Source organism: Misgurnus anguillicaudatus, chromosome 17 (genome assembly GCF_027580225.2).
Source record: "Misgurnus anguillicaudatus chromosome 17, ASM2758022v2, whole genome shotgun sequence".
Lineage (NCBI taxonomy): Eukaryota > Metazoa > Chordata > Actinopteri > Cypriniformes > Cobitidae > Misgurnus > Misgurnus anguillicaudatus.
Genome location: NC_073353.2, coordinates 21,447,058 through 21,474,752, shown reverse-complemented (window position 1 = coordinate 21,474,752; position 27,695 = coordinate 21,447,058). Strand labels below are relative to the sequence as shown.

The 27,695-nt window shown below is 38.7% G+C and overlaps 3 protein-coding genes and 1 non-coding gene across 13 annotated transcripts in view; 2 read left to right on the top strand and 2 right to left on the bottom strand.

The window, feature by feature from the left end:
* lrch1 (leucine-rich repeats and calponin homology (CH) domain containing 1) overlaps positions 1 to 8,799 on the bottom strand; it is a 70,789-nt gene extending 61,990 nt beyond the window's left edge. The window contains exon 1 of one of the 9 annotated variants that reach the window (XM_073855165.1): positions 8,409 to 8,799. In XM_073855165.1, the coding sequence (XP_073711266.1) occupies positions 8,409 to 8,637 (229 nt within the window). In that variant the 5' untranslated portion in view covers positions 8,638 to 8,799. The remainder of the gene's footprint in view (positions 1 to 8,408) is intronic. The other 8 variants (XM_055215713.2, XM_055215712.2, XM_073855166.1 and 5 more) reach the window with 8 other exon arrangements.
* A 645-nt stretch (positions 8,800 to 9,444) lies between these two features.
* rubcnl (rubicon like autophagy enhancer) lies at positions 9,445 to 19,004 on the top strand. Of its 2 annotated transcripts, XM_055216493.2 has the most exons (12): positions 9,445 to 9,596; positions 9,912 to 10,673; positions 10,763 to 10,931; positions 11,300 to 11,354; positions 11,446 to 11,575; positions 11,865 to 11,998; positions 14,803 to 14,867; positions 14,956 to 15,194; positions 15,965 to 16,026; positions 16,186 to 16,339; positions 18,314 to 18,404; positions 18,638 to 19,004. In XM_055216493.2, the coding sequence occupies exons 1-12, from the start codon at positions 9,594 to 9,596 to the stop codon at positions 18,736 to 18,738; spliced, it is 1,965 nt and encodes a 654-aa protein (XP_055072468.2). In that variant the 5' UTR covers positions 9,445 to 9,593; the 3' UTR covers positions 18,739 to 19,004. The 2 variants fall into 2 exon arrangements, with proteins under 2 accessions (XP_055072468.2, XP_055072469.2); XM_055216494.2 differs by lacking the exon at positions 9,445 to 9,596 and having other exon boundaries at positions 10,537 to 10,673; positions 10,756 to 10,931.
* A 60-nt stretch (positions 19,005 to 19,064) lies between these two features.
* trnal-caa (transfer RNA leucine (anticodon CAA)) lies at positions 19,065 to 19,174 on the bottom strand. Its single transcript has 2 exons — positions 19,137 to 19,174; positions 19,065 to 19,110 (listed from the first exon to the last, which is right to left on the bottom strand). It is a non-coding gene; the product is annotated as a tRNA-Leu (tRNA).
* Positions 19,175 to 22,135: 2,961 nt separating this feature from the next.
* The window catches only part of dnah7 (dynein, axonemal, heavy chain 7), an 83,383-nt gene continuing 77,823 nt past the window's right edge, over positions 22,136 to 27,695 (top strand). The window contains 10 exon segments of the mRNA XM_055215790.2: positions 22,136 to 22,317; positions 22,475 to 22,546; positions 22,626 to 22,707; positions 22,887 to 23,058; positions 23,142 to 23,232; positions 23,447 to 23,627; positions 26,172 to 26,244; positions 26,599 to 26,724; positions 26,847 to 26,966; positions 27,078 to 27,261. Of these exon segments, the coding sequence (XP_055071765.2) occupies positions 22,306 to 22,317; positions 22,475 to 22,546; positions 22,626 to 22,707; positions 22,887 to 23,058; positions 23,142 to 23,232; positions 23,447 to 23,627; positions 26,172 to 26,244; positions 26,599 to 26,724; positions 26,847 to 26,966; positions 27,078 to 27,261 (1,113 nt within the window). The 5' untranslated portion in view covers positions 22,136 to 22,305.

Genomic DNA, 27,695 nt, shown 5'->3' with positions numbered 1-27,695 from the left:
AAGTAAAAGAAGTGGGCTGAAGAAGAACTGAAAAATGTGGCCAGAAAGCGTGAACTTGTTCAGCTATTCCTGGTATGCAAAATTTCCGAAAATGTCCCTACAAATCCTCAAAAACTGACTGAGTACATCATCATGCCAAGAATCAAAACTTTAGTTTCAGTTTTGGTGACAAAAAAATACTGTTCAGTGGTCACCATTCATAAAAGTCTATAAAATGCAAAATGTACAGTATAGTCCTGCAGCAAACATCTAATTACTTTTCAATCCAAAATTTTAACCAAAATGACAATATTTCAATATCTGTCCAGTTTCTCTGCTATACTCTTCCTTCTGACCAACATGTTTAAGGATCATCATACAGCACCAAAGACTCGACAAATTTGATGCAAAATGTCAACCTAATCATGAAAAGCAAAGTTTTTAACCCAGCTGATTTTTCAGATGGAAGTATTTGGTGGTTTAAGTATCTATGCAAAATAATTTTAAAAATATATTTTTTACTATGTTTTATAGTTAAGTGCAAATTTCAGAATTGTCACATCCATAACAGAAAAATGTCACATCCATAACGTTGTTTTTCATCATATGTATAGACGGTTTCAGAAACATAAACAAGCGGCTGTCGCGGTCCGCACGTAACTTTTGGTAAACTCCGCTTAGAATTAATAACAACAAAGTTCTTTAAACGTAGTTTATTTATATAACAAGGAAAACAATATTTTCAAAAAGGCATTTGTTCAAGAGATCAGTTAAGCAACTAGTCAGACCATTAAAAAACCGAAACCGGAAGTAAAGTTCGGATCCAGACGTGTATCGCATCAGCGCACGTGCGTCCGATGAAACCGTTTATACAAAAATTCATATTAAATCCTTCCCTTCTCCATTTGTTAGGTATTATTGCTTCTGGTTTGTGCATTTTAATTACAGAATTGCTACAAAGTATGTTGTCTACTAAAAACTTGTGTTCTTTTTTGTCATATCCATACCGCATGTTTTTTTTGCACACAGATTTCCCTTATATAAAAAATAACATGAGTATCGACTGTTTTTCTTGTGTCTGGACTCAATCATCAGGGGTTTATGAAAAAGATGATTCATTATATTGGTAATAAATGCATTCTCTGAAAAATAATACAGTATGACCAGTTTTGACTGCAAATGTCAAATCCATAAAGCTGGAATGGCCCTACTGCGATCAATCCTACGCTGTAAAAAAGTGAAAACAAATGAAGTTAAAGTAAAACAAAAACTTATGTTGATACGATGACCTAAAATAGTAGGTTAAATTGATTTGCATAACCAATTTGATTAAACTTGCACGCAGCACTGCAGCATTTTTTTCCAGTGTATTCAGAACCATCTTGCTTCATCTCGAATTCTTGCTTATCAAAAAAAAAAACAACAACATGATGTAAGGCATTGTTTCCCAATCCTGGGGACTCATTTATAAAGCATCCACGGCAAAGTCCATATTTATAAAAACTGTCTTTGACGTGGAAAAGTGTTTAGCGCCACGCAAGGGTCTTTGCAGGCGTACGCACTTTTGCTTGTCCGATTACTGCAGGTTTTTGGAAATATAAGTCATTTTGCTGCTCGAAAAGGATTTAAACATTTTAAAGCTTATTTGCGATTTATAAATTTCATGTCTAAAAGTGAGGCGTACACGTTTTCTATGTGTGCATTCAGTTTATGGATAACACATGCGCGCTTTAGAGAAATGTACGTAAGATCAAATTTAGGAAGTTTCTAAGCAGCATTTCTATAAATGAGGCCCCAGGGGTCGGTTGCACCAGCTGTGCGTAAGTTACAATGTAGCCTAGTTACGACGTAAATGGGAACTAAGTCACAACTTCCGCACTACTAAATGTTTTTCCATTGCACCATTAAACTGAGTTTAAATGTAACAATACGTTGTAACTAAATATTTACGGAAGCCTCTGTCCTCTCACTGAAAATTTTCTTCCTGTTTATTTTCTCCTCCATGTGTGAGATAGATATTTTCAATTAAAAGTGTAATTTTTTGAGTTTGATAACATTTACTTTAATGTCTTTTTAACTTTCAGTTTAGGCCAGTCAAGAATAAGTTTGAAATTACGTGCTGTTCAGACTATTTCCTGTTTATTTATTAGAAGGCTTGTGATTGGGTTAAGAAAATAGACATCATTCTATGCGACAACACATTACACAACCTATAGCTACGTTCTGCCTTAAGAACAAATTGTGCAACCGCATAAAGTAAAAAGTTAGTTATAAACTCGCAAGTAGTTACTAAGCCTCTAGTTTGGACTTTAATTCCCAGTTTAAGTAAGAACTTACGAACAACTGATGCACCCCTACCCTGGTCCTTGAGTACCCCATCACAAAAAGTTTTAGATGTGTCCTTATTTGAAACTCTGATTTAACTCGTCAGCTTGTAAACCATTCTGGAAGGAGGCTGATGGGTTGAATCAGGTGTTTTAAATAAGGAGACATCTCAAACTTCCTGGGAGGGGGTACTTGAGGACCAGGATTGGGAAGGACTGGTGTAAGGTATTAAGAGAACTACAATGGCCCTGTCCCAAATAGCGCACTTCATGTGGACTTTCGGTCTCGTGGCTTTAAATTGCGCATGCTCGCTTAGTCTACAAGTCCGTAGGGTGTCCCATCTGTCATTTTTTCATTCCGAAGTGTGCTGCTCAGCGCCCCCTTTGTACCCTTGATGCAGTCTTCGGTGAAGTCCACACTGCAGCACGCTTTACGCACTTTACCAACCCAGAAGTCCTTGTGAAAGAGCAATCAGATCAGACGACAGAAGGAAGGAGTTCACACTGATGGGCAACTATTCTTCCTATTTCCGGCGTGGCCCTCGAGTCTGTCCCAAAATACGACTCCAGTGCACCCTCGTGGACTCGCATCAAGGTTCCCTAAGGTCTGCATACCATGAAATCATCAAAGTGTGGACTCTGAGGAAGTCCATAAGTCCACAGTGTGCCATTTGGGACAGGGCCAATGTTGTTTAGCAATGTTTAGCAGGTTAAAAAACCCTCAGAACACAAATAACTAAATTAATAACACATCCCTCTTTAGAAATTTCCAAAATTAAAGGAATAGTCTACACTTTTGCCATGTTAAACTTATTACCTCAACCTAGACGAATTAATACATACTTATCTTTTTTCAATGCGTGCACTGCACAGCGCGCTATGAATGTGCTAGCATCCAGCCCAGCCCCATTCATTCCTATGGTACCAAAAAAAGTTGTATTTTGTGGCACCATACTTATAACTCCTTTACGTCTTTAAATAAGGAAAACATGGAAGTGTTTGGTGGCTTCCCTGTTGGGTACCATAGGAATGAATGGGTCTGGGCTAAATGCTAACACATTCACGACGCGCTGTACAGTGCACACATTGAAAAAAAAATAGATATGTATTAATTCGTCTAAGTTGAGGTAATAACATAGTTTAATATGGCGAAAGGGTAGACTATTCCTTTAAAGATTCTAGTGACTGATCTGAATGATTTAACTTCCATTCACAGTTCTAGGGAAGTTTAGGGTGTGAATGAGAGCATGAAAACTGAAAAAACACTCTTAGAAAGGATGTGTCCATTTTTTTACACATATTTTGATGTTAAGCTTTTAACACATTATGTGTCACTTTGTGTTGGTTTTGTGTTAAAATAGCACAAGTTGTGTTAAAAGTAACAAAATGTGTTGTTTCAATAATAACACAGATTTGGGTGGATTCTTGGACAACGCATTTAGTGTGTTGACCCAGAATCAACAATAACGTGTTGTTTTTAACACATTCATTCTTAGAGTGTATAGAGTAATAAACTACTTTTAATATGTAAGAGTTTTAAAGTAATGTAATTAAAGGACAATGTAAACAGCCTTACACACCCTTCTGGAAAGTTACAATAAACTTTTTGCATGCTAACTATGCTCTCCCATATCTTGTTTTGGTCTATTAGCAAACATTCTGAAAGGCTGGGGTAATGCATATTCTGTAATGCATAAGATTTATCCAAAATCAAATGGTGTTGCTTAGAGATAAGCAGCACTCTCCTAAATTTGGCATGTTTGAATGTGTGTGTGACTGTATTTCATAATTTTCTTAACTAAGCGTTAAACAACCCTGCAAGGCACCATCCACCCAGGCATTCTGCATGCGACTACCACAGAAAAAAAATAAGTTATTTGGTTTCAAATTAAAGACCACCTCTTATCTATATTATAATCCTCATTAACAGTGGTCGCACTGAAATTAAACCCTGACCAGCGTCTACAACAAAACGCATGACTCAGTGTTTGTCAGAGAAAAGATTAGTGCTTGCATGCCCACATTTATGAAAACGCTGTCATGTGGAAAAGGTTTTGTTTTGTTAGTGTTTTCCACTTTAGTATCTTCCCCCGGCTTTTTTGAACAGGCTAGGTATTTAGGTTTCCAGATTTAAACCTAAATACGTAGCCTGATCAAAAAACCTTGTGTGTATGTTTGAGCTGATGTGCATGACTATTAGATGTACTTGTGTGGGTTGCATTGCAGATAGAAGTAGGAGGTGTGTGAGCAAAGAGGGGGAGAGAGAGAGAGAGAGCGAGAGAGAGAAAGAGAGTGTGCATCTTCACGTTGGAAGCAAGTTCAAAAGAGCATCTCTCATTTCTTACAAGAGGGTTGAGGTACAGGTCACAGGCAGTGAGTGCATGTGGGTGTACATACAGGGCTGTGAATGTTTGTAGCATGTCATCCATTACGTAACGGAGAACATAAAAATGCATTTAACTTCCCTCTCTCTAGATTCTTGATCTGGATCACACACGTCGCTTTGCATGCTTCACAGCACAGTATTGTTATGCGAGCTAAAAGCAACAGGAACAGACGAAACTGCATGACATCATGGGACTGTGCTGCACACCACACGCTGTAATCAAGCACAGAACGGATCCATTTACTTGTGTTAACCAACGAGAGTAAAGTGCTGAGAACCTTATGGCTAATAGGTTATACGCTTATATATAAGCTTGACAATTGACAAAACAAATGTAAGTCTTCTGCCAGTCATATGTTTAGAATATCATTAGCAACTGTATCTAAAAAAAATTGGGGGGGGGTGTGGAATATTTATAGGAACCATCTTGATATGATGACCATTTTCGGAAAACTCTAATTTCACTACCAGTTCTGCTACAGTACATAGCACACATTTCTGCTTTCTTCAGTTTAGTGTTGGTATGGGTCGGTTTCCCAGACAGGGTTTAGATTAATCCTGGTAATTTAGGTAGTTTTTATAAACATACCTTAAAAAACATTTGTAGTGTGCATCTTGAGACAACAAAATGATTATATATTGTAAGATATGTGAGTGTTTTCAGTTAAGACAGCTCAAACATACACTCACCTAAAGGATTGATAGGAAGACCTGTTCAATTTCTCATTACTGCAATTATCTAATCAACCAATCACATGGCAGTTGCTTCAATGCATTTAGGGGTGTGGTCCTGGTAAAGACAATCTCCTGAACTCCAAACTAAATGTCAGAATGGGAAAGAAAGGTGATTTAAGCAATTTTGAGCGTGGCATGGTTTTTTGTGCCAGATGGGCCAGTCTGAGAATTTCACAATCTGCTCAGTTACTGGGATTTTCATGCACAACCATTTCTAGGGTTTACAAAGATTGCCTTGTTGATGCTAGAGGTCAGAGGAGAATCGGCCGAATGATTCAAGCTGATAGAAGAGCAACTTTGACTAAAATAACCACTCGTTACAACCGAGGTATGCAGCAAAGCATTTGTGAAGCCACAACACGCACAACCTTGCGGTGGATGGGCTACAACAGCAAAAGACCCCACCGGGTTCCACTCATCTCCACAACAAATAGGAAAAAGAGGCTACAATTTGCACAAGCTCAACAAAATTGGACAGTTAAAGACTGGAAAAATGTTCTCTGGTCTGATGAGTCTTGATTTCTGTTGAGACATTCAGATGGTAGAGTCAGAATTTGCCGTAAACAGAATGAGAACATGGATCCATCATGCCTTGTTACCACTGTGCAGGCTGGTGCTGGTGGTGTAATGGTGTAGGGGATGTTTTCTTGGCACACTTTAGGCCCCTTAGTGCCAATTGGGCATCGTTTAAATGTCACGGCCTACCTGAGCATTGTTTCTGACCATGTCCATCCCTTTATGACCACCATGTAACCATCCTTTGATGGCTACTTCCAGCAGGATAATGCACCATGTTACAAAGCTCGAATCATTTCAAATTGGTTTCTTGAACATGACAATGAGTTCGCTGTACTAAAATGGCCCCCACAGTCACCAGATCTCAACTCAATAGAGCATCTTTGGGATGTAGTGGAACAAAAGCTTCGTGCCCTGGATGTGCATCCCACAAACCTCCATCAACTGCAAGATGCTATCCAATCAATATGGGCCAACATTTCTAAAGAATGCTTTCAGCACCTTGTTGAATCAATGCCACTTAGAATTAAGGCAGTGCTGAAGGCGAAATGGGGTCAAACACAGTATAAGTATGGTGTTCCTTATAATCCTTTAGGTGAGTGTATATTTTAGTTTGAGACTACACTTAAACCCTGTCTGGGAAAGCACCCATATGAGTCTAAGGTCAAGACTTGCAGGTTGGTGCAACCTCTATTCAGTTAATGGATGACATTAGGAGCTTAAGACTATAAATACAATTACACGAGAGGTTTTTTTCGCAGTGGAAAATACCTAAGACCACAAAACCAGTAAAATGCTGCGAGACGCTCTTCCCACGAGACGTTGGAGAAAGAGCAAGACAGAGAGAAAAGGCCTGTTTGTATAAAGGCCAACATGTCTCAACTTGAAATACCTTGAGTCAAAAGGAAAGTAGAAGGAAAACAGGAACAACTTCTGAGGAATTCTTATCAACTGTGGATTAAATAGCAGCTGAAATTCAGTTCAGCATAGAGCATTTGAACCAGATCTAGTGTTGCACTGTACTCTAACAACTAGTCACTTCTTGTGACCCTTTGTACCAGTTCAAACATTTTAAACAGAGAGAAAAATACCTGGAAACAGTGACAGACCCTAAACTAAGAAAAGTCCCAATCACATATCATTAAAGAGACAAGCAGACACAGACAGACCTGGCTATCACAAGAAGACAAGACTGTACACAAACTGAAATGAACACAAAATTGCGTTTTTAAACATGCCCAAATTATAAACAAATTAGGGAATTTCACAAAGACGAATCAAATTCAACAAACTACCACACACTCACACACAAGGAGAACCTCAACAAGTTCAAACTTGCTGCGAGGTCTAACAAGGATAAAAGGCCACCAGTTTTACAAAATGACAGGATTCTGTATTTTATTGCCTTTTCTATTAGCATTCTCATTTCCTTCTTTTATAGACAGATGACACAGAAAAGGTACTTTTAACCATGCTAATAAGGCTATTTGAGCCTTGAGAGGAAAAGTTGACTTTGGTGAAATCATCACTTCTCTTCTTGGACCACTGGCTCACTTTCTACGCTCCAAATAAATATCATAATGGATCGAACACAATTTGCATTAAAAGACAGAAAGAGCTTTTAAGAATGCTAGGAATTTGCCATTTCCACGGTCTGCCCTTTCCTGTTTCCTATTTTAGCTGTTCTCTCCTGCTTCCAGCTGTAGGGAGTATGGAGAAATCCAAGAGGACCGGAAGCAAATCTCCCGCTCTTGAACATTCCTGTCAGCTCAGCTTTTCCCGCAGCCGCTCGTTATGACGACACATTACAGACAGAAATCGACGTCATCAAAACAAGTTTCTTTATTATTTTATATTCATTTTAATAGGTCATACTGACATACTTTACCAGTGTGTCTTAAATGACGACGCCAAATAGGCGTTAGTTAATTATTTACACTGTGCAATAAAGAGTAACCATAAGCACTAAAGTCTGAGGATCACGGGACTTCAGGTGTAACGTTACGATTTCAAATACGGCATAAGTTAGCTGTTTCACTTTAAACCCATTTTTTATAATCTGCTCACCTTCAAACGTGGAACTGAAACATTTTATACTGTCATATCTGTAATGGGATTTCCAAGGGAACTCAGTATGTGGGAAAATTGTCTCAGTAGTATTTTGAATAAAATACCCTGCTTCTGTAGCCTACCATAACAGTCCATGCTCGAAGCTGAAGCGGTGTAGGGCGTTTGTAGAGCATGAATCCAAATTTAGTAGCATCCTGGCCCGTACACTCTCCTGTATACAACATCAGCTCTATAAAATTGTCTTCTGTGTACTGACGCAGATGTCAATGTATCTACTGTACAGTAGGCTACACGCTGTCAAAATGCCACACTCCACTGGCGTCCCTGTTTACAACAATTCTGCGCGCATCCGAGCTGAAAGCGCACACAAATAGAGCACCGTTTCTCTTTAACGTTACCTGCTTCAACGGTATCCGTCAAGTCGTAGTTAGATGCTGTCCGAGGAAATTCCTTCAGTTTTCTTGTGCTGAGGTTCAGAAATCCCGAGTTGGCCGCATCCTCCAGAGCTCTCTCTAAGCCCCGGTTCAGGGGCAGGTTCGTGTTCGAGCCCAGTCCGCTCAGGTTCGGCTGTAATGCTGCTGAAGGCAGCTGGGAGTGGGGACGGGGCTCCGGTCCCAGCGTCGCCATATTCGCCCCGACGGGAAAATGTACAAATGGAAAGGTTTTGTTATTGTTATATCCCAGAGAAATGTGCTGGTCGGCGTGTGACAACAGCAGCGTGTGAATTTCTTCCTAGTGCGCTATCTCACTGTCCATAACCGCGTCTGCGCAGTTTGTTTATGGAGCCGAGCTTGTGCCAATAACAGCGGAACTGGCCTTTACAACAGCGACATCTGCTGCACGTTAACAAAACAGAGATGTAGGAGCGTTTAATACTTAAAGTTTCAGGTTCCAGTCCTCTTTATCTATAATAAACGTCTGAACCAAAATTCGAGAGGAGCCCGGTTAGCGACAAAAATAAATTAAAATATTTACGTAATTAAATAGCAATAAAATAGGGGCGGTTTCCCGGACAAAGCTTATCATAGTCCCAGACTAAAATGCATGTTTGAGCTGCCTTAATTTAAAAACATCCTTCACTGACATATCTTAACATATATCAGTGCCATTGTTTTGTCCCAAGATGCACAGTAGCATTGTTTTTTGTAAGGTATGTTTGTAAAAAAAATATACTTAAATGTCCTATATAGTCTAACTAAGGCCTAGTCCTGGATTAATTACGTTGTAAAGGTAGACATGTTGCACAAAGGTGTGAAGCTAAATTGGATCGAAATATTTTGCACATTGAAAAAAAAATGTAAATGTGGCTGACTGACAATTTTAAATGCATTTGATAATATATATACTATTTTCTATTTTGAAATATTTCGAATAAAAGCTATTGGTTTCGTTAATAAATTATAGACAATTACCCTATTGGACACAAAAAATACGTCAATCAAACAAGTGTCACACTGTTGCTTCTCTAAAGCAATGCAACTCTGAGCTCATTTACGGACTGAGGAAGTGAAATCGCTAGAGACGTAAGATATCATTAACGAAAGCAAGATTTGTCTTGTCGTTTCTAAAAATTCCTATGCGATATGGTGAGTTTTTTCTTAGATTTTCTAACGTTTTTGTATAACCTATACCACAAATTCTTCTAGTGATAATTTGTTTTCATCTGTATAAAAGTATTGAGAAACACAGACCATGTACAAATGTCTCTGTAATGATACGTTTTAAGCCAGTTACTGAGTTGAAATTGCATGATTTTTATATAATTTCATCTGTAACAGCCAATTAGAACGTTAACAGTTAACCAGATATAACCAGGATTCACTTTTTAACATTTATCTAATCAAGTTTTCCATTGTATTCCTGTGAGCATTATTTGAATGTTATTTCCTCTCTTCCTCCAGGCAAATAAAGCTAATTGCAGCAGCATCACCAAAGCGGTACACTTTGTTAGCTGGTTAGTTAACTCTGAATTAAATAAAAATCACTACGACAGCACTGATGATGCCATGAATGAAAGTGGACTGAACGAGTGTGAATTTAATGCCTGCCTGCCTGATCCGGAGAAACAATACCACCTGCCCCGGAGCAGTCCTGTCATATCCCGCAAGAGGTGCAGCGCAAAGCTAAAGGCAGAGAAACAGTCCTCTCCATCTAATCTGTGTTTGACACCTCCAGACTGTGATAAATCTGTTCTGTCCACCTCTCCATTACTTACAGTAATATCAAACAATTCAAATTTAAATCAATTGGATGAAATCACTCAGTCAGAGAAACTAGAAGAATCTTCATCAATGTTCAGCAAAGGTTTGTTATCAGATCAAAGCAAAGATTCGTTCTGTATCTCAGGTTACCTTGACGATTCCTTAAAGGACTTTATAGGACAGTCTAAAATTCTTACAAATATCTTTGGTACGGGTAAAATTTCACATGCCTCTCAAGAGACTCAGCTTCCCAGTCACTCCTCTGGTGACCCCAAGTTTGAGGCCGCTTCTAGAAGGTTACGGATTCAACTAAATAAGGGTCTCCAATCAGGACCAAAAAGAAGAGCCTGCTCTGACATCCCCCTGGCATCTGATCAAAGAATCTCAGAACAGGCTAGGAAACATGGGTCATATATTGATGTACACTCCACTACAGACCTCTACAGAAACAATTTGGATCAGGTGAATGAATGCATTTGTATTTCTTACGCAGATCGTGGATGATGGTTATGCTTTTGCGTGACAACATATGTCTGTCTTTGAGTGTGTAGGAAAATGCTCATTTTGTGGTTGTGGATATGGTGCTCGAAGTGCTGGAGGCCGTAAAATGGGCTGTGTGTCTGCAACAGCTCAAAAACACAAATCCGGGCCAAGACAGATATGAAACACCCAACACTACACAGATGGACTCATTCTCCTCCGTTGACATTGGATTTGAGGGTAAAACCAGATTATGTGCAACATTGGAAGAAAACACAAATCCCCGTTTCAACCACATGTGATGTGGTCATGAAAAAATCAGATAAATGCTGACCTAGCCTGTTTAAAACTAATAGCTCATCATAAATAAGTTGTTACTACTGCAGATAGTACTTTGTTTAGTCAAACCTAAATTATTTGCACAGTGCACACTACACAAAAAGAAGATAATATACATTTTTAGACCAAAAGACTCTTGCACCACTATGCAGAATTGCAATTTTTAGACAATGAATCAATTTCGAAATTAAAATTTGATTTTATGTTCCTCATACAGTACAGGAAGTGTTTTCTCATATTTTTTTCCTCTTTTTTTTTATCTCTGCCAGACGATAGCGCCCCCAAGGTATATTTAAACAGACATCGCTTGGCTTCATTTCAGGGGTATGCACAACTCAAATTCTGTTTGCACAAAGTAACTGTGTTTAAAATGTTGCATTATTTACATAATTTTGGATTTGTTTGCGCTTTGCAGCTCTCAGAGCTCCAGCGTGCCGCACTCTGCAGAAGATTTAGCCCATCACTTGGTATCAGAGTTCAGGAAGCAGTGGTTCCCCTCTGAGCAACTGCAAAACCCTGACAACCTCAACATAGCTCTACAGGAAGTGAGCGCGGTTAAACATCAACACACATTCATGCAGTTAACACACACAGGTGCAGCCACAAAAGTACCCACTGCATGTCCTCTCTGTTTTCTGCTTTACACAAGTATGCTATGGTGTGTACAGTATTGCAGAACAGGATATTTGAAATAGTCGTCTCTATATGATAAGATCATAATCTGTTACAGATAGTGAGTAAGAGAGATTACATAGGGAACACATTTAGTTAAGATGATATATTTTTGTCACACCTACTGTATTTTACCTTTTTTTGTGTGTGTGTCTTATGCAGTACTCCTACTCCACGACAGTAGGGGACAGAATCAGTCTAACTGAAGAGATCAGGCAGAAAAGTAGAATGAGAGGAACATTAACCTGGGCTCCACCCAGATTTCAAATCATCTTCTGTGTCCAACCAACACACAGGTGAGAAAGACTACATGTGTCACAAATGACATACTATACACTATACATTTAAAGTCCCATTGTGGAGAAAATCAGGTTTTTATTGTTGTCTATGTTGTGTTTTTAAAAAGATAAGTCATGTGCAAAATTATAACTTAAAGGCAGAGTGCACGATTTCTGAAATATGCTTTGGAAAAGGGAGTCGGGCCGACTACCAAAACACACTTGTAGCCAATCAGCAGTAATGTGCTTTTCTACTACAGTGTTTTTGAAATACATTAATTTATCATGAATTCTGTGTAATTAAACCTAAAAAAATAAGGCTACTAACCAAAAGCACAACTTTTTTGTACAATTTAATGTTTTTTTTTATTAAAATGTTGAATTTTAGAACAGTTTTTTGTCACAAATTTTCTTTGGGGGGCCGGAAGGAATGCACCGTACACAAGGGGGGCCACATGCTGAAAAAGTTTGGGAACCACTGGTTTACTTAACGACACCGTTGCCTCGGTTGCGTATGTGTGGGGTGGGTCTATCAAAAGAACGTCCAGATACTCTGGGGGTAGGGGCGTGTGATTTTGAATGTCAGCATTGGCTTTCAGAGATCATGGACCCTGCCTTTCACACCATTGCTAAGTATTTTCACAATAAAATTGGTATCAGTCCCGCTGTTTAAAATTGCCTTGGTTTCCAATGTCACAAACATGAAACCAATCATATCAACACAGTTGAACACGTGGATCAGTATTCAATATTATGTATGGATGCCGCATAGACTTGGCGCTGACCTGATTGGGGCACTGCTGCTTCAGTCTACTTCTGTTATGCTCCCACATAATGATGTAGTACTCAAGTCTAGTCTTGAAACCAATTTCTGCTTTATCTGACTCGTCTCGGACTTGTTCCTTTAAAGACTCGGTCTTGACTCGGTCTCGGACCACAGTGGGAGGAGAAGGACTCGTAATTTCAGACCAAGTCCTCGAGGCCAATGCATTTTTTTTAATGTTCATATAAAAAATCCATACAACACAAAAGAATAATAATAAAATGCAATGTTCACGGGCATTATTTGAAAATGAAATCCCATGAGCCGTTTATTTATCTCTAGAAAAATAGGCAGAAGATGATGCATGTGGTAGGGATTTTTTTAATGATAGTAAAAGCATAGTTCATATTAAGATGTTAAGACTGCTCCTCTAAACAATTCCCAATCTAGCTTAGTCTGTAGGTCTAACAGGTGATTATTAACTGGGGTGATATTAAATCATGAATATGAAAACTGACATGTTTTTATGGTCTTGGTCTCGACTCGGCCTCGACTCCTAAAGGACTCGGTCTCGACTCGACGTCCCTGTTCCAAATGGCGCAGTTCATGTGGACTTTCGGTCTCGTGGCCTTAAATTGCGTGTGCTCGCTTAGTCTACGAGTCCGTAAAATGTCCCATCTGTCATTTTTACGCTCCGAAGTGTGCTCATCAGCGCCTCCTTTGCCCCCTTGATGCGGTCTCCGGCAAAGCCCGCACTGAAGCAGGTTTCACGCACTTTACCAACACAGAAGTCCTTGCGAAAGAGCAATTAGACCAATGGGATGATGGAAGGGAGGAGTTCACACTGACGGGCAACTTCTCTACCTATTTTTGGCGTGACACTCGAGTCTGTCCCAAAAGACTCCGGTGCACCCACATGGACTGGCATCAAGGGTCCCTAAGGTCTGCACTACATGATGTCATCAAAATGTGGACTCTGAGGAGGACCTGAGAACTGAAATGAGATGGTCTAACCTTCGGACGACCCATAATTGGTGTCACCTGCTGCACGCGCCTGTCAGCAGGACATAGCGGAAACGTTTCTGACTTATTAAAATAAATATGAAATCAGAAAAATATTAATTTAGTTTAGAAAATATGAAACGTTGATGTAGATTAAACTATTCAACATGAATTATTTTAAATTAATCAACCTTAGAAATATATGCATCATAAAAATAATAATATTAACACAAAACATAACTTATAATACTAAAACAGTGACAAACTTGTTTTGATAAATACACACTTTTATTAAATGAAGGTTTGAATTGTTTATTTTAGAATATCCAGCCGTTATGTGCAGCCGTTGCAGGCGCGCAATGAATCTTGGGATATCCTCGGCTGTTAAGGATCCATTCGTTCTATCCTTAACATCGCGGAGAAATGAGGACGCATTTTGAGGCTTCATTCTAAGCATCCTTTGAATTGGGACGTCCTTACCAGCCTCAAGTCGCGCTGCTGTGATGCAATCAGTCTTAAAATACGTCCTTAGAAGGTCGCAGCCTTTGAATTGGGACACAGCCATTGAGAAACGGCTACGGACTCGATCTCGACTCGTCTCGACCCTTGAAAGACTCGGTCTTGACTAGGACTCGGCATAGGCGGTCTCATCCCCATCACTACTCCCACGTGCTGCTCACACATACAGAGGTCGTGAGAGGTCTACAGACACTCAAGTTTTATACTCTCTTTTTTAGAGTACTTACATTTTACTAATATAAAGACAGTTTAAACAAATTTGGAAAAAACTTTTTTAGATAATTCCTGCCTATCCTGCCTTTAACCTTTTTTACTAACCTTAGGTATAAGCGGTTGTACTTATATGCTGAGATAATAACATTTTTGTTGAATCCCCTTAAAAATGTTTTCATATGCATTCTACACATTGCATGAAGAATTAAAATTAATTGTGAGCAATCAAGCAATCAATCTTTCCCCAGAAAAAGCCACAAGTTCTGGCTATTTGGAGTTGATGTAAGCTTGGCAATTACAGTGTGATTATGTTACGTTTTTTCAGACGCAGTGATGTCATTGTTTCCCAACACTTCCTGTGTGCAGGCTGTGGCACTGAAGTAGAGCCTAGTGAGTAATAATGCACCATGTCCTTCACAGATGAACATCTCTACTTCCCCCCTCATTCATTAAACCCTGACTGCTCCTCTCTCCCAAGGGTATACAAAAAAACTGCGATATTGTGACTACCTGGGCAAATACTTCTGTGATGGTTGCCACAGTGGTGAGGAATCAGTGATTCCGGGTCGGGTTCTGTGGAACTGGGATTTTGCACGGTATCCAGTCTGCCATTTCTCCAGACAGTTACTTGACTCCATATGGCAGCAACCCATTTTCAAACTCCCAAGTGTGGGAAAGAACCTTTACAACCAGGCCAAAGAGTTACAGCGATTCAGAGTGAGTGTTTCATTCTGCCATGGCACAATATGATTATATCGCTATTAATTTGTGCAGGATGTGATTGATAACAATCACTAGACAATAAACAGCTTTTGTTCGATGTACTGTAAGCGTTGTGCTAATATTAGGAGGTCTTTCCTTTTCACAATGTCCATGAACTTCCTAATTGTTATGATTGTTATAAAATGGATAGTTTTATAATCTGGTCCCTCCATCATTTTTAAATCCCTGAAATTCACAAGACTCATGTGGATTATTATGCTTTGAAATCAAAGAGCATTTAGTAAAAATTTTAGCAATGTTTCACAGTCCGAGGAGTGAGAACCATAAGGGCGTAAGTGTCTATAAATTTATCTTGACACTATCTCCCTTTCAACCAAAATGTCACCACGCCCTTCTGGTTCTCACACCTCGAAATTGTAAACATAGTAAATAAAATGGTAAAATATAATGAAACAATAAGCTATATAATTGTCTGTTTGTAAAACTGTTATTATGTAAAATAAAAATATAATACTATATCACATCACATCATACACAATTAGAAAAAATGGTACAAATATGTACCCCACCTATCACATAGTGAAAGCCTTCAAAAATATCCTAAAATCATATCACATCACATCATAGTATGTTTAATAACTGCAACATTTTAATGCTTTCTGCTGTTTGCTTGAATTGTCTGTATGCACTTTATGTAAAATCAGATGGAAGTTGCTGACGGTTTTGTTGAAATGATATTAATTATGTGATTATTCTTGCTTTAGGATCTCCAGGAGCAACTCATATCAACCAAAAAGCTTCTAAGCACATGCAGACTATCAGCTGGGTGATTTTCTCTTCTTTCATAGCCCATTTTTAGTAAAGTGTTATCATTTAATGACATTTTTACAGGCTTAAAACAATCATGAATCATGAATGTAGTGTTCAGTATTTTTAGACAGGTTTCGGAGGTTTGTAATTTTTGACATCTGTTTTTCTGTGACAGAGTGCTTGCTGAGTTTGAACAGTTGCCTGCTCACCTGATGCAGGAACTCCACCTTTTCTCTATGGATGACTTCATCAGGTTGAAGAAGGGTCAGCTCTATATCACAGCCAAAGCCATTTTTCAGTCTGCAACTGCACACATAGACATTTGTGAGGTCTGTCTACCTGAGTCATTATTAAAATAGATACTTTATTTGTAATTATAACAGTAGGTTCCTACAGGGTTGTATGATTATACACTCACCTAAAGGATTATTAGGAAAACCATACTAATACCGTGTTTGACCCCCTTTCCCCTTCAGAACTGCCTTAATTCCATGTGGCATTGATTCAACAAGGTGCTGAAAGCATTCTTTAGAAATGTTGGCCCATATTGATAGGATAGCATCTTGCTGTTGATGGAGATTTGAGGGATGCACATCCAGGGCACGAAGCCCCCGTTCCACCACATCCCAAAGATGCTCTATTGGGTTGAGATCTGGTGACTGTGGGGGCCATTTTAGTACAGTGAACTCATTGTCATGTTCAAGAAACCCGTTACGCATTATCCTGCTGGAGGTAGCCATCAGAGGATGGGTACATGGTTGTCATAAAGGGATGGACATGGTCAGAAACAATGCTCAGGTAGGCCGTGGCATTTAAACGATGCCCAATTGGTACTAAGGGGCCTAAAGTGTGCCAAGAAAACATCCCCAACACCATTACACCACCACCAGCAGCCTGCACAGTGGTAACAAGACATGATGGATCCATGTTCTCATTCTGTTTACGCCAAATTCTGACTAAACCATCTGAATGTCTCAACAGAAATCGAGACTCATCATATCAGGCAACTTTTTAGTAGTCTTTAACTCCCTCTTTTTCCTATTTGTAGTATAGATGAGTGGTACCCGGTGGGGTCTTCTGCTGTTGTAGCAAATCCACCTCAAGGTTGTGTGTGTTGTGGCTTCACAAATGCTTTGCTGCATACCTCGGTTGTAACGAGTGGTTATTTCAGTTGCTCTTCTATCAGCTTGAATCAGTCGGCACTAACAACCATGCCACGCTCAACATTGCTTGAAGCAACACCAAAGAGTTTTTTTTACCTTAAAATAACGTTTCCAAAACGTTATTTTTGGAAACGTTTTGGAAACTTTCACATTCGCTTTGCAGCCCACTAAAGAAGTTTCCAACCGTCGGGTCGCGGTCCTGTAGATCGAGTGAAAACTACAAAAACTTGCTTTACGGCAGACCTACAATCCAATCAGAGCCAGCTTTGCTGCAGTAGGCTAAATTATTTACGACAGTGGAAATGGACAATTCCGCTTCCAACCTGTAGGGGCAGCAAAGAGCAAAAACTCTTTAGTGTTGCTTTAAATCACCTTTCTTTTCCATTCTGACATTCAGTTTGGAGTTCAGGAGATTGTCTTGACCAGGACCACACCCCTAAATGCATTGAAGCAACTGCCATGTGATTGTTTGATTTGATAATTGCATTAATGAGATATTGAACAGGTGTTCCTAATAATCCTTTAGGTGAGTGTATGTTTTCTCTTAAAGGGATAGTTCACCAAAAAATGACAATTTTGTCATCATTTACTCACCGTCGTGTTGTTACAAACCTGTATACAAATATTTGTTCTGATGAACATGCAGGAAGATATTTTGAGGAATGTTTGTAACCAACCCGATCAGAAGCGCCACTAACTTGCATAGTAAAAAGAATACTATTAAAGTGAATGGGGCTTCAAATTGGTTTTGTTACAAACATTCCTTAAAATATCTTCCTTCATGTTCATTAGAACAAAGAAACTTACACAGGTTTGTAACAACAAAAGAGTGAGTAAATGATAACAGAACTTTATTTTTTGGGTGAACTATCCCTTTAAGATGACAGGTATAGGAATTAACTGGTCACACTGAACTGCTGTTTTGTGTTATAGAATGTCTTTGGCTCTTATTTGTGTATAGCATATAACAATATATGCAGGTCCCACTAGAGCACTTCAGTGAGAAAACAAAATAAATTTTATTAGAAGATACATACATGTAGGCAGAAACTGCTGTACACCTTCGGATCCCCCAAAATATTCTCTCTGTCAATTGTTTATGCACAGGGCATAACAGCCTCTTTCTCTTATGTTCTTCAGCTGTGTCAGGCAAAAGGTTTTATCTGCGAGTTCTGTCACAGGAAGGAAGTGCTTTTCCCTTTTCAAAAAGACACCTGCACCCGTTGCCAAGGTCAGACATCAGCACACATTTCCCTCAACACATAAAAAAATTATGCTTAAGTTTAATATAAGCTTTGGTCTTGAGACATTTCTAAAGCAATTTTTTGTCCTTCTTGAGCTACTTAGAAATGCTTTATTTATTTAAAAGGCAGTGTAAGATGAATACAGAACAAGAGTAAGTTAATCTATGGCCGTAAATGTAGGCTATTACATATAATGACAGTTAGATGTTGTGCTTTTAAGATTGCAGAACCTGTTTCCACATGTCATGTTTCCGTGATGAAGTGTGTCCCAAATGTGCCCGACTACAGAAAAGAAAAACGCTCCAGGAAGCCATAAATTGAAATAAAACCTCAATTGAATGCAGCATTTGTAAGCTATATGGACAATTTTAGGTGTGTATTGTTGTTTAACTGTTAAATTACTCATTAGAATACTGGAATGACATCATGTATTGAGTTGTATGTGTAATTAGAGCTGATGATGTTTTATTTTTATTGAATAGCAGAAGCTAAAAGTATAATTCCTGAGAAAATCACTAATTCTGGGCTTACTGAGCTTAAATGTTTTTCTACAATTTTTTATTTCCAAAAATAAATCTGTAATCTTTTTTACGTTGTAACGTTTAATTAAATCTCAATCACATCCATGGATTTAGAGAAAAAGTTGCTGTCAGAAGTGGGATTCGAACCCACGCCTCCATTCGGAGACCAGAAACCCCGTTTCACAGGAAGGTATGAACCTTGAGTCTGGCGCCTTAGACCGCTCGGCCATCCTGACATATACGTCACCAGGAGAACCAAAGCGGATATGGCTTCTAAACAGTCGATATATTAAAAATATTCAACTGGGTTATGTTTACATTGCTCTGTATTATTTCTAAAATGTTATTTAGATACTGAAGGATATAAGACCAAGAAAACGCGGAATTGTTAGTATACCCCTTAACACCTTCTCGAACTAACAAATCAAAATAGCTATAACGACACAAACTTAGTTTAAAGTAATACAATCGTATAACTGTATAGTTTAAGCTACTAAAAACTTACGGTTTATTAATAAAGCGAAACTGTGAGAGTTCAGAGTCTACTGTCAGTCAGTCCGTTGTGAAATTGCTCCCTCTAGTGGAATGACTGAAACATTAAAGAAAAAGTACAATTTGGACTGAATACCTACAGTACATGTTCAATTCAATTGATGACTATTGCGTGTTTTTCATGTTTTATTCATTATTGAGTGCATTAGTGGGATCCTTTATTGATGGTATAAAATGATATCAATCATACTGATAATTTATTTAAATGTGACAAATGGCTTTATTTCAATGACTGCACCTTTCAATTATAAGAAACTGGATACTTTTTATATTTTTGATATTATTAGAATAAGCTAATAAGTGATTTAACACAAGTAACACAATTTCTCAAATTCCTAAACCACTCTTCAATCAAAACAGGCTCACTTCTCAAATCCCTTAATTTTTCATTGAGGAAATAATTTAGGAATACATAAGTCATTTCATTTAAAATGCAGACAGCCATATGATAAGTTTCCTTTAAGTATGCCAGTCTGTAGCACAAGTAGAAAAGTGAGAAGTTCAACTGTGCCTTTTGTCAACAATACTGTTTTAATTATTCAATTATTTCTTGGTGACAAATTGCATCTGTCACAGATCATCACTAAAAGAGCAATATGAATTCAGACACCATGAAATGCCATTGCTACGCTCAGCACAGAAGACAGCACTCCATTCCTTTTCCATTTAGCTACCTCCAACCTCATTTTCATTTGATAATATTCCTTTGTCACATGTCTGTCAGGCATGGAGCTTTATACAGAAATAAAATGGGGCTCATTTGAATGACGAATACTGTATGTCCTCATACTGTTTGATCAAAGGCATATGCATCTGTGTTGTGTCTAGTATCTCAGTTACAAGAACATACTTCTTGCTTAAGTCTCAGCATCTAAAAAGTTTATATATTCTTTATATTCTGGATCCTTACATGCACTTTTTTAAGATACTGTTACAATTAGAAAACAATGTCACAAATGCTTCAAGGGGTTTAATGACTTTGCATGGGCAGTCAACATCCAAATTCAATAAACCTAAAAAGTTATTTTCATATAAAAGGTGGTCCATCAGAAATCATCTGATAAAAACAGCACAGACACATAAAGAGTGGCACACACAGTGTGTGATGGTTTCCTCTGGAGAGATGCTCATCATGTTCTGATGAAAGAGCAGCGGGGGTTTGATGTCAATGCACTGTAATGTTGACTCTGATTGATGACACTCAACCGCGGCAAGGGGTTAATGAAACCGTGTATATCTGTTTCCATTCGTTTGCCTCTCTTATCCATTTCAGTCATGTCATGCTTGTCAATCTCAATACGTTCTGTCTTTTTACTCTCTCTTTGTCTTTCTCGTAGTACTCTGGAGGGGTTTGTATATGTCCTTCACATCTTAAAGGGGTAACTCACCCAAATATAAAAATGCTGGCCTTATATTGTTCAAACTACTTTCTTCCTGTCATTAAAGGGTAAGGATTTTTCACAGTTTAACACTGATTTTTCATAATGTAAAAGTGAAAAGTAATGAAGGGCTGTCAAGCTCTATAAATGACAATAAAGATGTTCAAGAAGGAAAATCATAATGTTTTGGAACAGCATGAGTGTGGGTGAATTAAAAAAAAAATGTTTTATTTAGTGACCTTTGCAGTGCTAGTTCTGATACAGTGAAGCTTGCAATGAGAAAGGTCTGAGTGAAGATTTGCATTTATTTACAGTCATTTAGCATTCAGCCTTTTAAACCCATTCAGAGTACTGCAGGTGTGCTGTATATCCATGCACATGTGGTTGTACTGAGGTATATAGTATATCCACATGAAGAAATGTCACTTCATTTTAGTTTCTCATGACACGAACTATTTTTCTATTCATTGTGTTATTATATTACCTGTTTATAGGAACAGAAAACTATTTTTAAATAAAAAAGCAATGTGAAACAGTAGTGTTTGTGTTAAATATTGCATTACTAGCATAAAGGCCACATTTTTGATCGCAGAGAACACATTTAGGCCTAAAAAGAATATGTTGTAATATGCTGGAAACGGCAGAAATTCACTAAGGGGACTCTAGTCTGGGGGGTGGATGACTTTTATTTTAAAATAATTAGTAACTATACAATTTTTATGTTTCCTATTAAGTGTGTTTTCTTGAGACTTAAAGCAACACAAACTTTCAACAATAAATTTATCCTCATAAGAAAATTTTTGGATCGCCAAACGAAACAGGTGAGAGAGAAACAACAAAGCAGCTTACGTTCAGCAGTGTACGTACTTTTAGCAAAAACGTATCCACAATAATGCAATTCCAGAATTGCTTTTTGCATGCATTTTAGGATTTACATCTCTAGGTCTTGTCATTAGTCTTTAAATTAGCCCAGCATTAAAACATATGCTACAATTATCCAGTCTTCATGTAACACTGTTAAACAGGCATTGTACATTACAATACACGTTGTTGCTGGGCGCGTGCTGGGGGAACGTGGGGTTGCCTCCATGAACTGTCGACCTATCACAGCACGTTCCGCTGCGCCTCGCGCTTCCTTGGTGACAAGGTTAGCAACGCCACGACACTTTCGCAATTCGCAAGTGACTATTCATGAAACAAAAACAGGTAAACACTAAAGAACTTTTTCAAAAACAAACTCAAAACAACTTTATATAGTTTTAACGGTTATTCCGTTGGGTGCACGTAGTTGAGCCGTTGACTTTTAAACGACTTGTTGGTTTAACTTGACTTAACTGTTTGTTTTTCTTGTTGAAAGTGAAATCCTTACATCAACAAATATGTTACTTAATGTAAAGACGTAAACTAAAGTGCTTCTAAGAGTTAAATCCCTGAACATGGAGATACCGGTGAGTAAAAAGTGAAGTAATTTTAATTCAGAGTTTTAATAAAGTATGTTCGTTCATAGACAACCTATATTAGGATTACATTATTGAACGCTATAATTTCATTAAATGCAAATCAATCGAGTTCCATCAAATAATATTTGGACTGAACATCTTTCAGGGCTCTTTGGGCCGGAAGAAATTTCCCAATAAAACAGAGGACACTGTGGGTTTATTACCACAAATTCAACAGGTAAATGTCTGCACAAAAATGCACTGTATTTTTGTTTTAAAAGATAATGTCTATTTAACAGCCACCATTTGGTTTACAGGTTCGGTCAAAACCTCGGTGGCATGAAGCAAGACCAAGCTTTATACTTCAGAAACATGTTCAAGACGACTCTGTGCTCTCCAGTAAGTGAAGTGGTGATGCTATAAATGTAGATTTAGGCTTTTATTGAGCGATAGTCGCTACAAGTAACTGCAGTATTACAACCTCGACTCTAGTATCTTTGTAAAAGGTCATTCCATGTAAAATTCATATAGATAGACTGATGTGGCTACGTGCCTAAAATACTTTCAAATCTCCTAAGGAGACATGCAAGAATCAGGGGTGCGATGTCGTCAGATTCGTCATCATAAAAGTCAACAGCATGTGAAGTCCAAAGATGGAGGGATCGCAGGAGTGTCTTTTAAGCACCGTGGAAGTTTCCAACCCAAGAGAGACCGTGAGCACTTCCGCAGTGCTCTTGTCGGCATTATTATGTAGGTTTGATTTGCAAGATAATTTTTTTGTTGATAAATTGTACCTGTCACAGATCATCACTAAAGCAAGGATATCATTATAGGCAGCGTGAAAATGCCTCAGCTATGTCCAACACACAAGAAAGCTTTCCATCTTCATCTGGTTCACTTACAGCTGCGGAAAAAGACACTTTGGTAAGAGATTGATGTATTTGATCCACATCTGCCTGTACAGGTTTGTATGTATGGTACTTATGCTAACAGAATGGGATGTCCTCTGATTGTTCTAATCTTGAGCTTAGTCGGTTAGCAATAACATAATCATTTTAGTTCAGTATTATTACAATTATGTGTCTGTCAGATGTGATTTTTATGACAAAAAAAATCAGTTTTGTTTTTTATCTTACAGGGATATTACTACTTCATCCGTAATGGGATAGGCACAGAGGATGTGGCACCCATGGAAGACTCCTGGCTACAGAATGTGCTTGCTTTAATCCCAAAGCAGCTGAGGAGTTTGAGAGAAACCATTGAGGCTCTTTCAGATGAGATGAGAGAGGACTACGTGCTCAATATCAAAAAGGCTATTGGTACAATCTTTACTTTTACTGATTTGTTTATTTGGAAAGTAGACACAGCACTTGTTTTAAATACATTCACCTCCCACCTCTACAAAGGCTGCATAGGTGCACTGGAACAATCCTTCCTAAAATGCATTAAACTTTTGTTTACAAAGACGTGAAACTCACAGAGTGGTCAGGGGTGTTCACTGATATGCTCACACAAAAATAGATGCTTTCCAACAGGTGTTTTACCATTTGTTGTAAACTTGTGGACCTATTTTTCCAAACGCCTCACATCCGTACATTCTTCCGCTGAGAGCTTGAATAATAGACACTCCAGCCCAGTAGGTGGCGATAATCCACCTTTGCCAATTGCAAGACTACAAACAACTCCGTTTCCGGCACGGAGTAATACCGTACCTCACAGCACATCTAATACAAGTCAATGGAGTTGGACAAAAACTTCGAAGAAACCTGTTGAAAGCATCTTTTGCAGCGATTCCTATCCGAGCATACCAGTGAACACCCCTGACCACTCGCTGAGTTTCACATCTTTGTAAACGAAAGTTTAATGCATTTTAGGAAGGATTGTTTCAGTGCACCTATGCAGCCATTGTAGAGGTGGGAGGTGATACAACAAACACCCGAAAATTCTTGGGCCAGCATCATATGTCCAAATTTTATTCAAAACCGTTCTATTTCATCATACACAATGTGAAAACAGGGCTTTAAGTGTAAAATACCGAACTTGTCCTTTAACATAGACCGTAAAAAGATGGACAACGTCTATAGACCCCGATTGTAAAATGGCAGCTTGCGCTGATGACGTCGTTTGGAGCCAGAGTCTGCGCAGTAGTGATCATGCCGTATCAAGGCCCCGCCCGTTTTCCCGCTTGACTCAATCAGAAACACACAAATTAAGTTGTCACACCCTTTTTTAATAGCATCTAATACTTGATTTAAACTAAATGTATTACAAAAATGAACAATTAAAAGTACACTAAAATAATAGAAACAATCGTTGGAAAGAATAAATTTGAAGTGTAAGAGATTTTTACGCTTGACTCACGTCCGATTCGTTAACATGAAGGGCAGGGATTATGACCTATACTGCAGCCAACCATCAGGGGATGGTTGAAATGTTTTGACTTCACTTTTCAAAAAGAGTGTGAAATGCCTGACCTTTACAGTTGTGGCTAGAAGGGATACAGCTACTACCAAAATTTCATGAAATCTCTCCGCATGGGCACTTTTTTCATGCTAATCCTATTCCCAAACCTAACCCTAAACCCAACATTTCATGGGATTTAGGCCGCAGCTGTATCCTATCTAGCCAGAACCGCTGTTTTTTATCCTAATCCTACCAAACCAGTGAGGTGCCGTAACTTCTCTTCCAAGAAGGCACGATTTCAAAATATGTGTTCGCCACATTCGAACCTATTTGTATCACGCGTCAAAATACATGCTTTCAGCAGATGTGTCGAAAGGGTTTATGATAAAAGAGATGCTCGTGCTCATGCGATACTCGCTTAACACTTAATTTTGATTACCGATGAGTTCAAGCGAGTATCTAGCAAATGCAAGCGTCTCTTTTATCATTAACCCTTTTGACACGTTTGCAACAGGCAACGTATTCTGACATGACGTGTGATGCACATAGGTTAACATAGCGCGGCGAACACATATTTTGACATGACGAGCCACACACATTACGGGCTACATTAGGGTTGTGCCGTTAGATGGTACTATCGTGTATCGACGATCGTCAGACATATGGCCGATTCCATGACAATAGTTGGCAATAGTTATTATCATCATAGTTTCACATTAGCATGTGGATTGCGTGCTTTTCTTCACATAGAAGGGGGGTTTGTGGGCTTCATGACGGCTTCGCTTTGCACGAGATAGCTTATAACGTGCGCAGATTCCTTCTCGTACGCACCTGGACTTAATGGGCACATCTTGGACTCTTGCTCGGACTCTTCCTTGGCTCGCACATGAGGTTTTAATATGCGCGGCTCTGACATTTTCTTGCACTAGAGAGGTTGTGGCATGCAGGGGTTTAAACCAGTGACGTTGTTTTCGCTCCCTAGTATGCAGGAAATTTCTGGGATTAAGTTTTAAGAAGGTTGCAGTCAGCTTCTTTTTGACCACCAATCAAATGTCTAAAAAATAAACAAATAAATAAATTAGTAAATTAATGCCCCGCCCCTACCGATACTACATACATGTTTTGACAAGTTTCAAAGAAGAGATTTCATGTCACGCCACTGTTCCAAACCTAACCCTAAACCCAACATCTCACAAGATTTGGTGATAGCTGTATCCCCTCTAGCCAGAACGACATTTACAGTATGAGGTCTAAAATATTAAGATCTTGTGGCCAAAGATAAGTGATCTTTCACAGTTCTGTTTTACTCATTGTCCTCAATGCTTATGAAATAATTAATTTTTCTTGATATTTATTCTTCTTTCTTGCTGTCTCCCTGCCCATAAGAATTCAAATTGTCAGGAACAAGCATTGTGTGTGTTGTTTTGTGATATTGGTGAAAGCCCTTACTCTCATTGCAGTGGATTTTGTGCTACGGGACCCAAGAGAGCATGAAGAGGGTAAAGCCAGAGATCTTCCCCCACATAGACAGGAGTGAGTCTTGCTAAACTCTTAGTGGTTAAAGCCAGAAAACTATCACAGAGTTTAAAGGGGACATTTCACAAGACTTTTAGGATATCAAATAAATCTTTGGTATCCCCAGAGTACGTATGTTAAGTTATAGCTTAAAATACCTTATAGCTAATTTATTATAGCATGTTAAAATTGCCACTTCGTAGGAGTGAGCAAAATGTGCCATTTTTGGGTGTCCTTTAGAATTCGAATGAGCTGATCTCTGCAATAAATGTCAGTGCTGTGGTTGGATAGTGCAGATTAAGGGGCGGTATTATCCCCTTCTGACATCACAAGGGTATGAAAATATTTATCTTTATTTTCTGTCTTTTGCAGAATGGAAGTTATTCCAAAGCCATGGAAAAGTTCTTTTCTACAGGCCCAGAAAAGCATGAGAAACCAGCTTCACTCAATCAATCCCACAATGCTCTCGGTACTGAATCTGTGGCAAGTGTCTTACAAGTAAGTGTCAGAAAACCATTTTAAATCTCCAAAAAAAATCACAGTTAACATACAATAACCTTTACAGTTCCATGACTATGGCCCCACATTTTTTCATCCTTTTCACAATGTCAATTCTGTAGGAAGTTGCGTCTCATTGAAGTAGAGGTCTTTCACAATGAACATGAGCCTATGGAGCTGTCTGCCTTTCAGCAGTTAGTCAACAAACACATTGAATGTGCCAGAAGCATCCTCTTCACAAAGTAAATACATAGATCTTTTCACATGCTCTCACTGCATTTTAAACACTCAAGATCAGTAAACTGCATACTACAAAACAATGCTACTACAGATTTTTCTTTTTATTGAAACAGATGGCTACCAGATGTGCAGCAAATTTTTAAGCTTGGTATCAAGCGAAAACTCATCCCTAGCAACACTAATGTCGCCCAGCTCCAGTCCTTTTACAACTGTGTGGCCACACTCATGACATCCCAGCTCCAAAGTCTAGTGCTTGAATCCATTCAGGACTACACAAACCTCATCACCCAGGACCCTGTAAGATCTGTACGGCAGTGGCGGCCGGTGACTTCTTTTTTCGAGGGCGCTCGATGCGAAGTTCATCACAACATGTATGTAGCCCGTCATGTGTGTGGTTCATCATTTCAAAATATTTGTTCTGCGCGTCGAGTGATCCTATGTGCATTACGTGTCTTGTCAAAATAAGTTCCTGCTGCAGACACATCTAAAGGGTTTATGATAAAAGAGACGCTCGCTTTTGCCAGATACTCGCATAATCTCATACGTAATCGGAGTTTACTGTTAAGGGAGTGTCTTGCGTGTATTTTGTGAACGTGAGCGTCTTTTTTATCATAAATGGGTTTGAGTGCAGCAGGCACTTATTTTGACAAAACACATGATGCACATGGTTCACATGATGCAACAAACACACACTCTGAAAACACGACCAACACACATGACACTCCGAACAC

What these genes read in the sequence shown, in the direction of transcription:
- rubcnl (XM_055216493.2), top strand. An exon ending in CGTTGACATTGGATTTGAGG is followed by an intron (nt 10,932 to 11,299) that starts GTAAAACCAGAT and finishes TATCTCTGCCAG; the next exon opens with ACGATAGCGCCCCCAAGGTA. An exon ending in AAGAGTTACAGCGATTCAGA is followed by an intron (nt 15,195 to 15,964) that starts GTGAGTGTTTCA and finishes TTCTTGCTTTAG; the next exon opens with GATCTCCAGGAGCAACTCAT.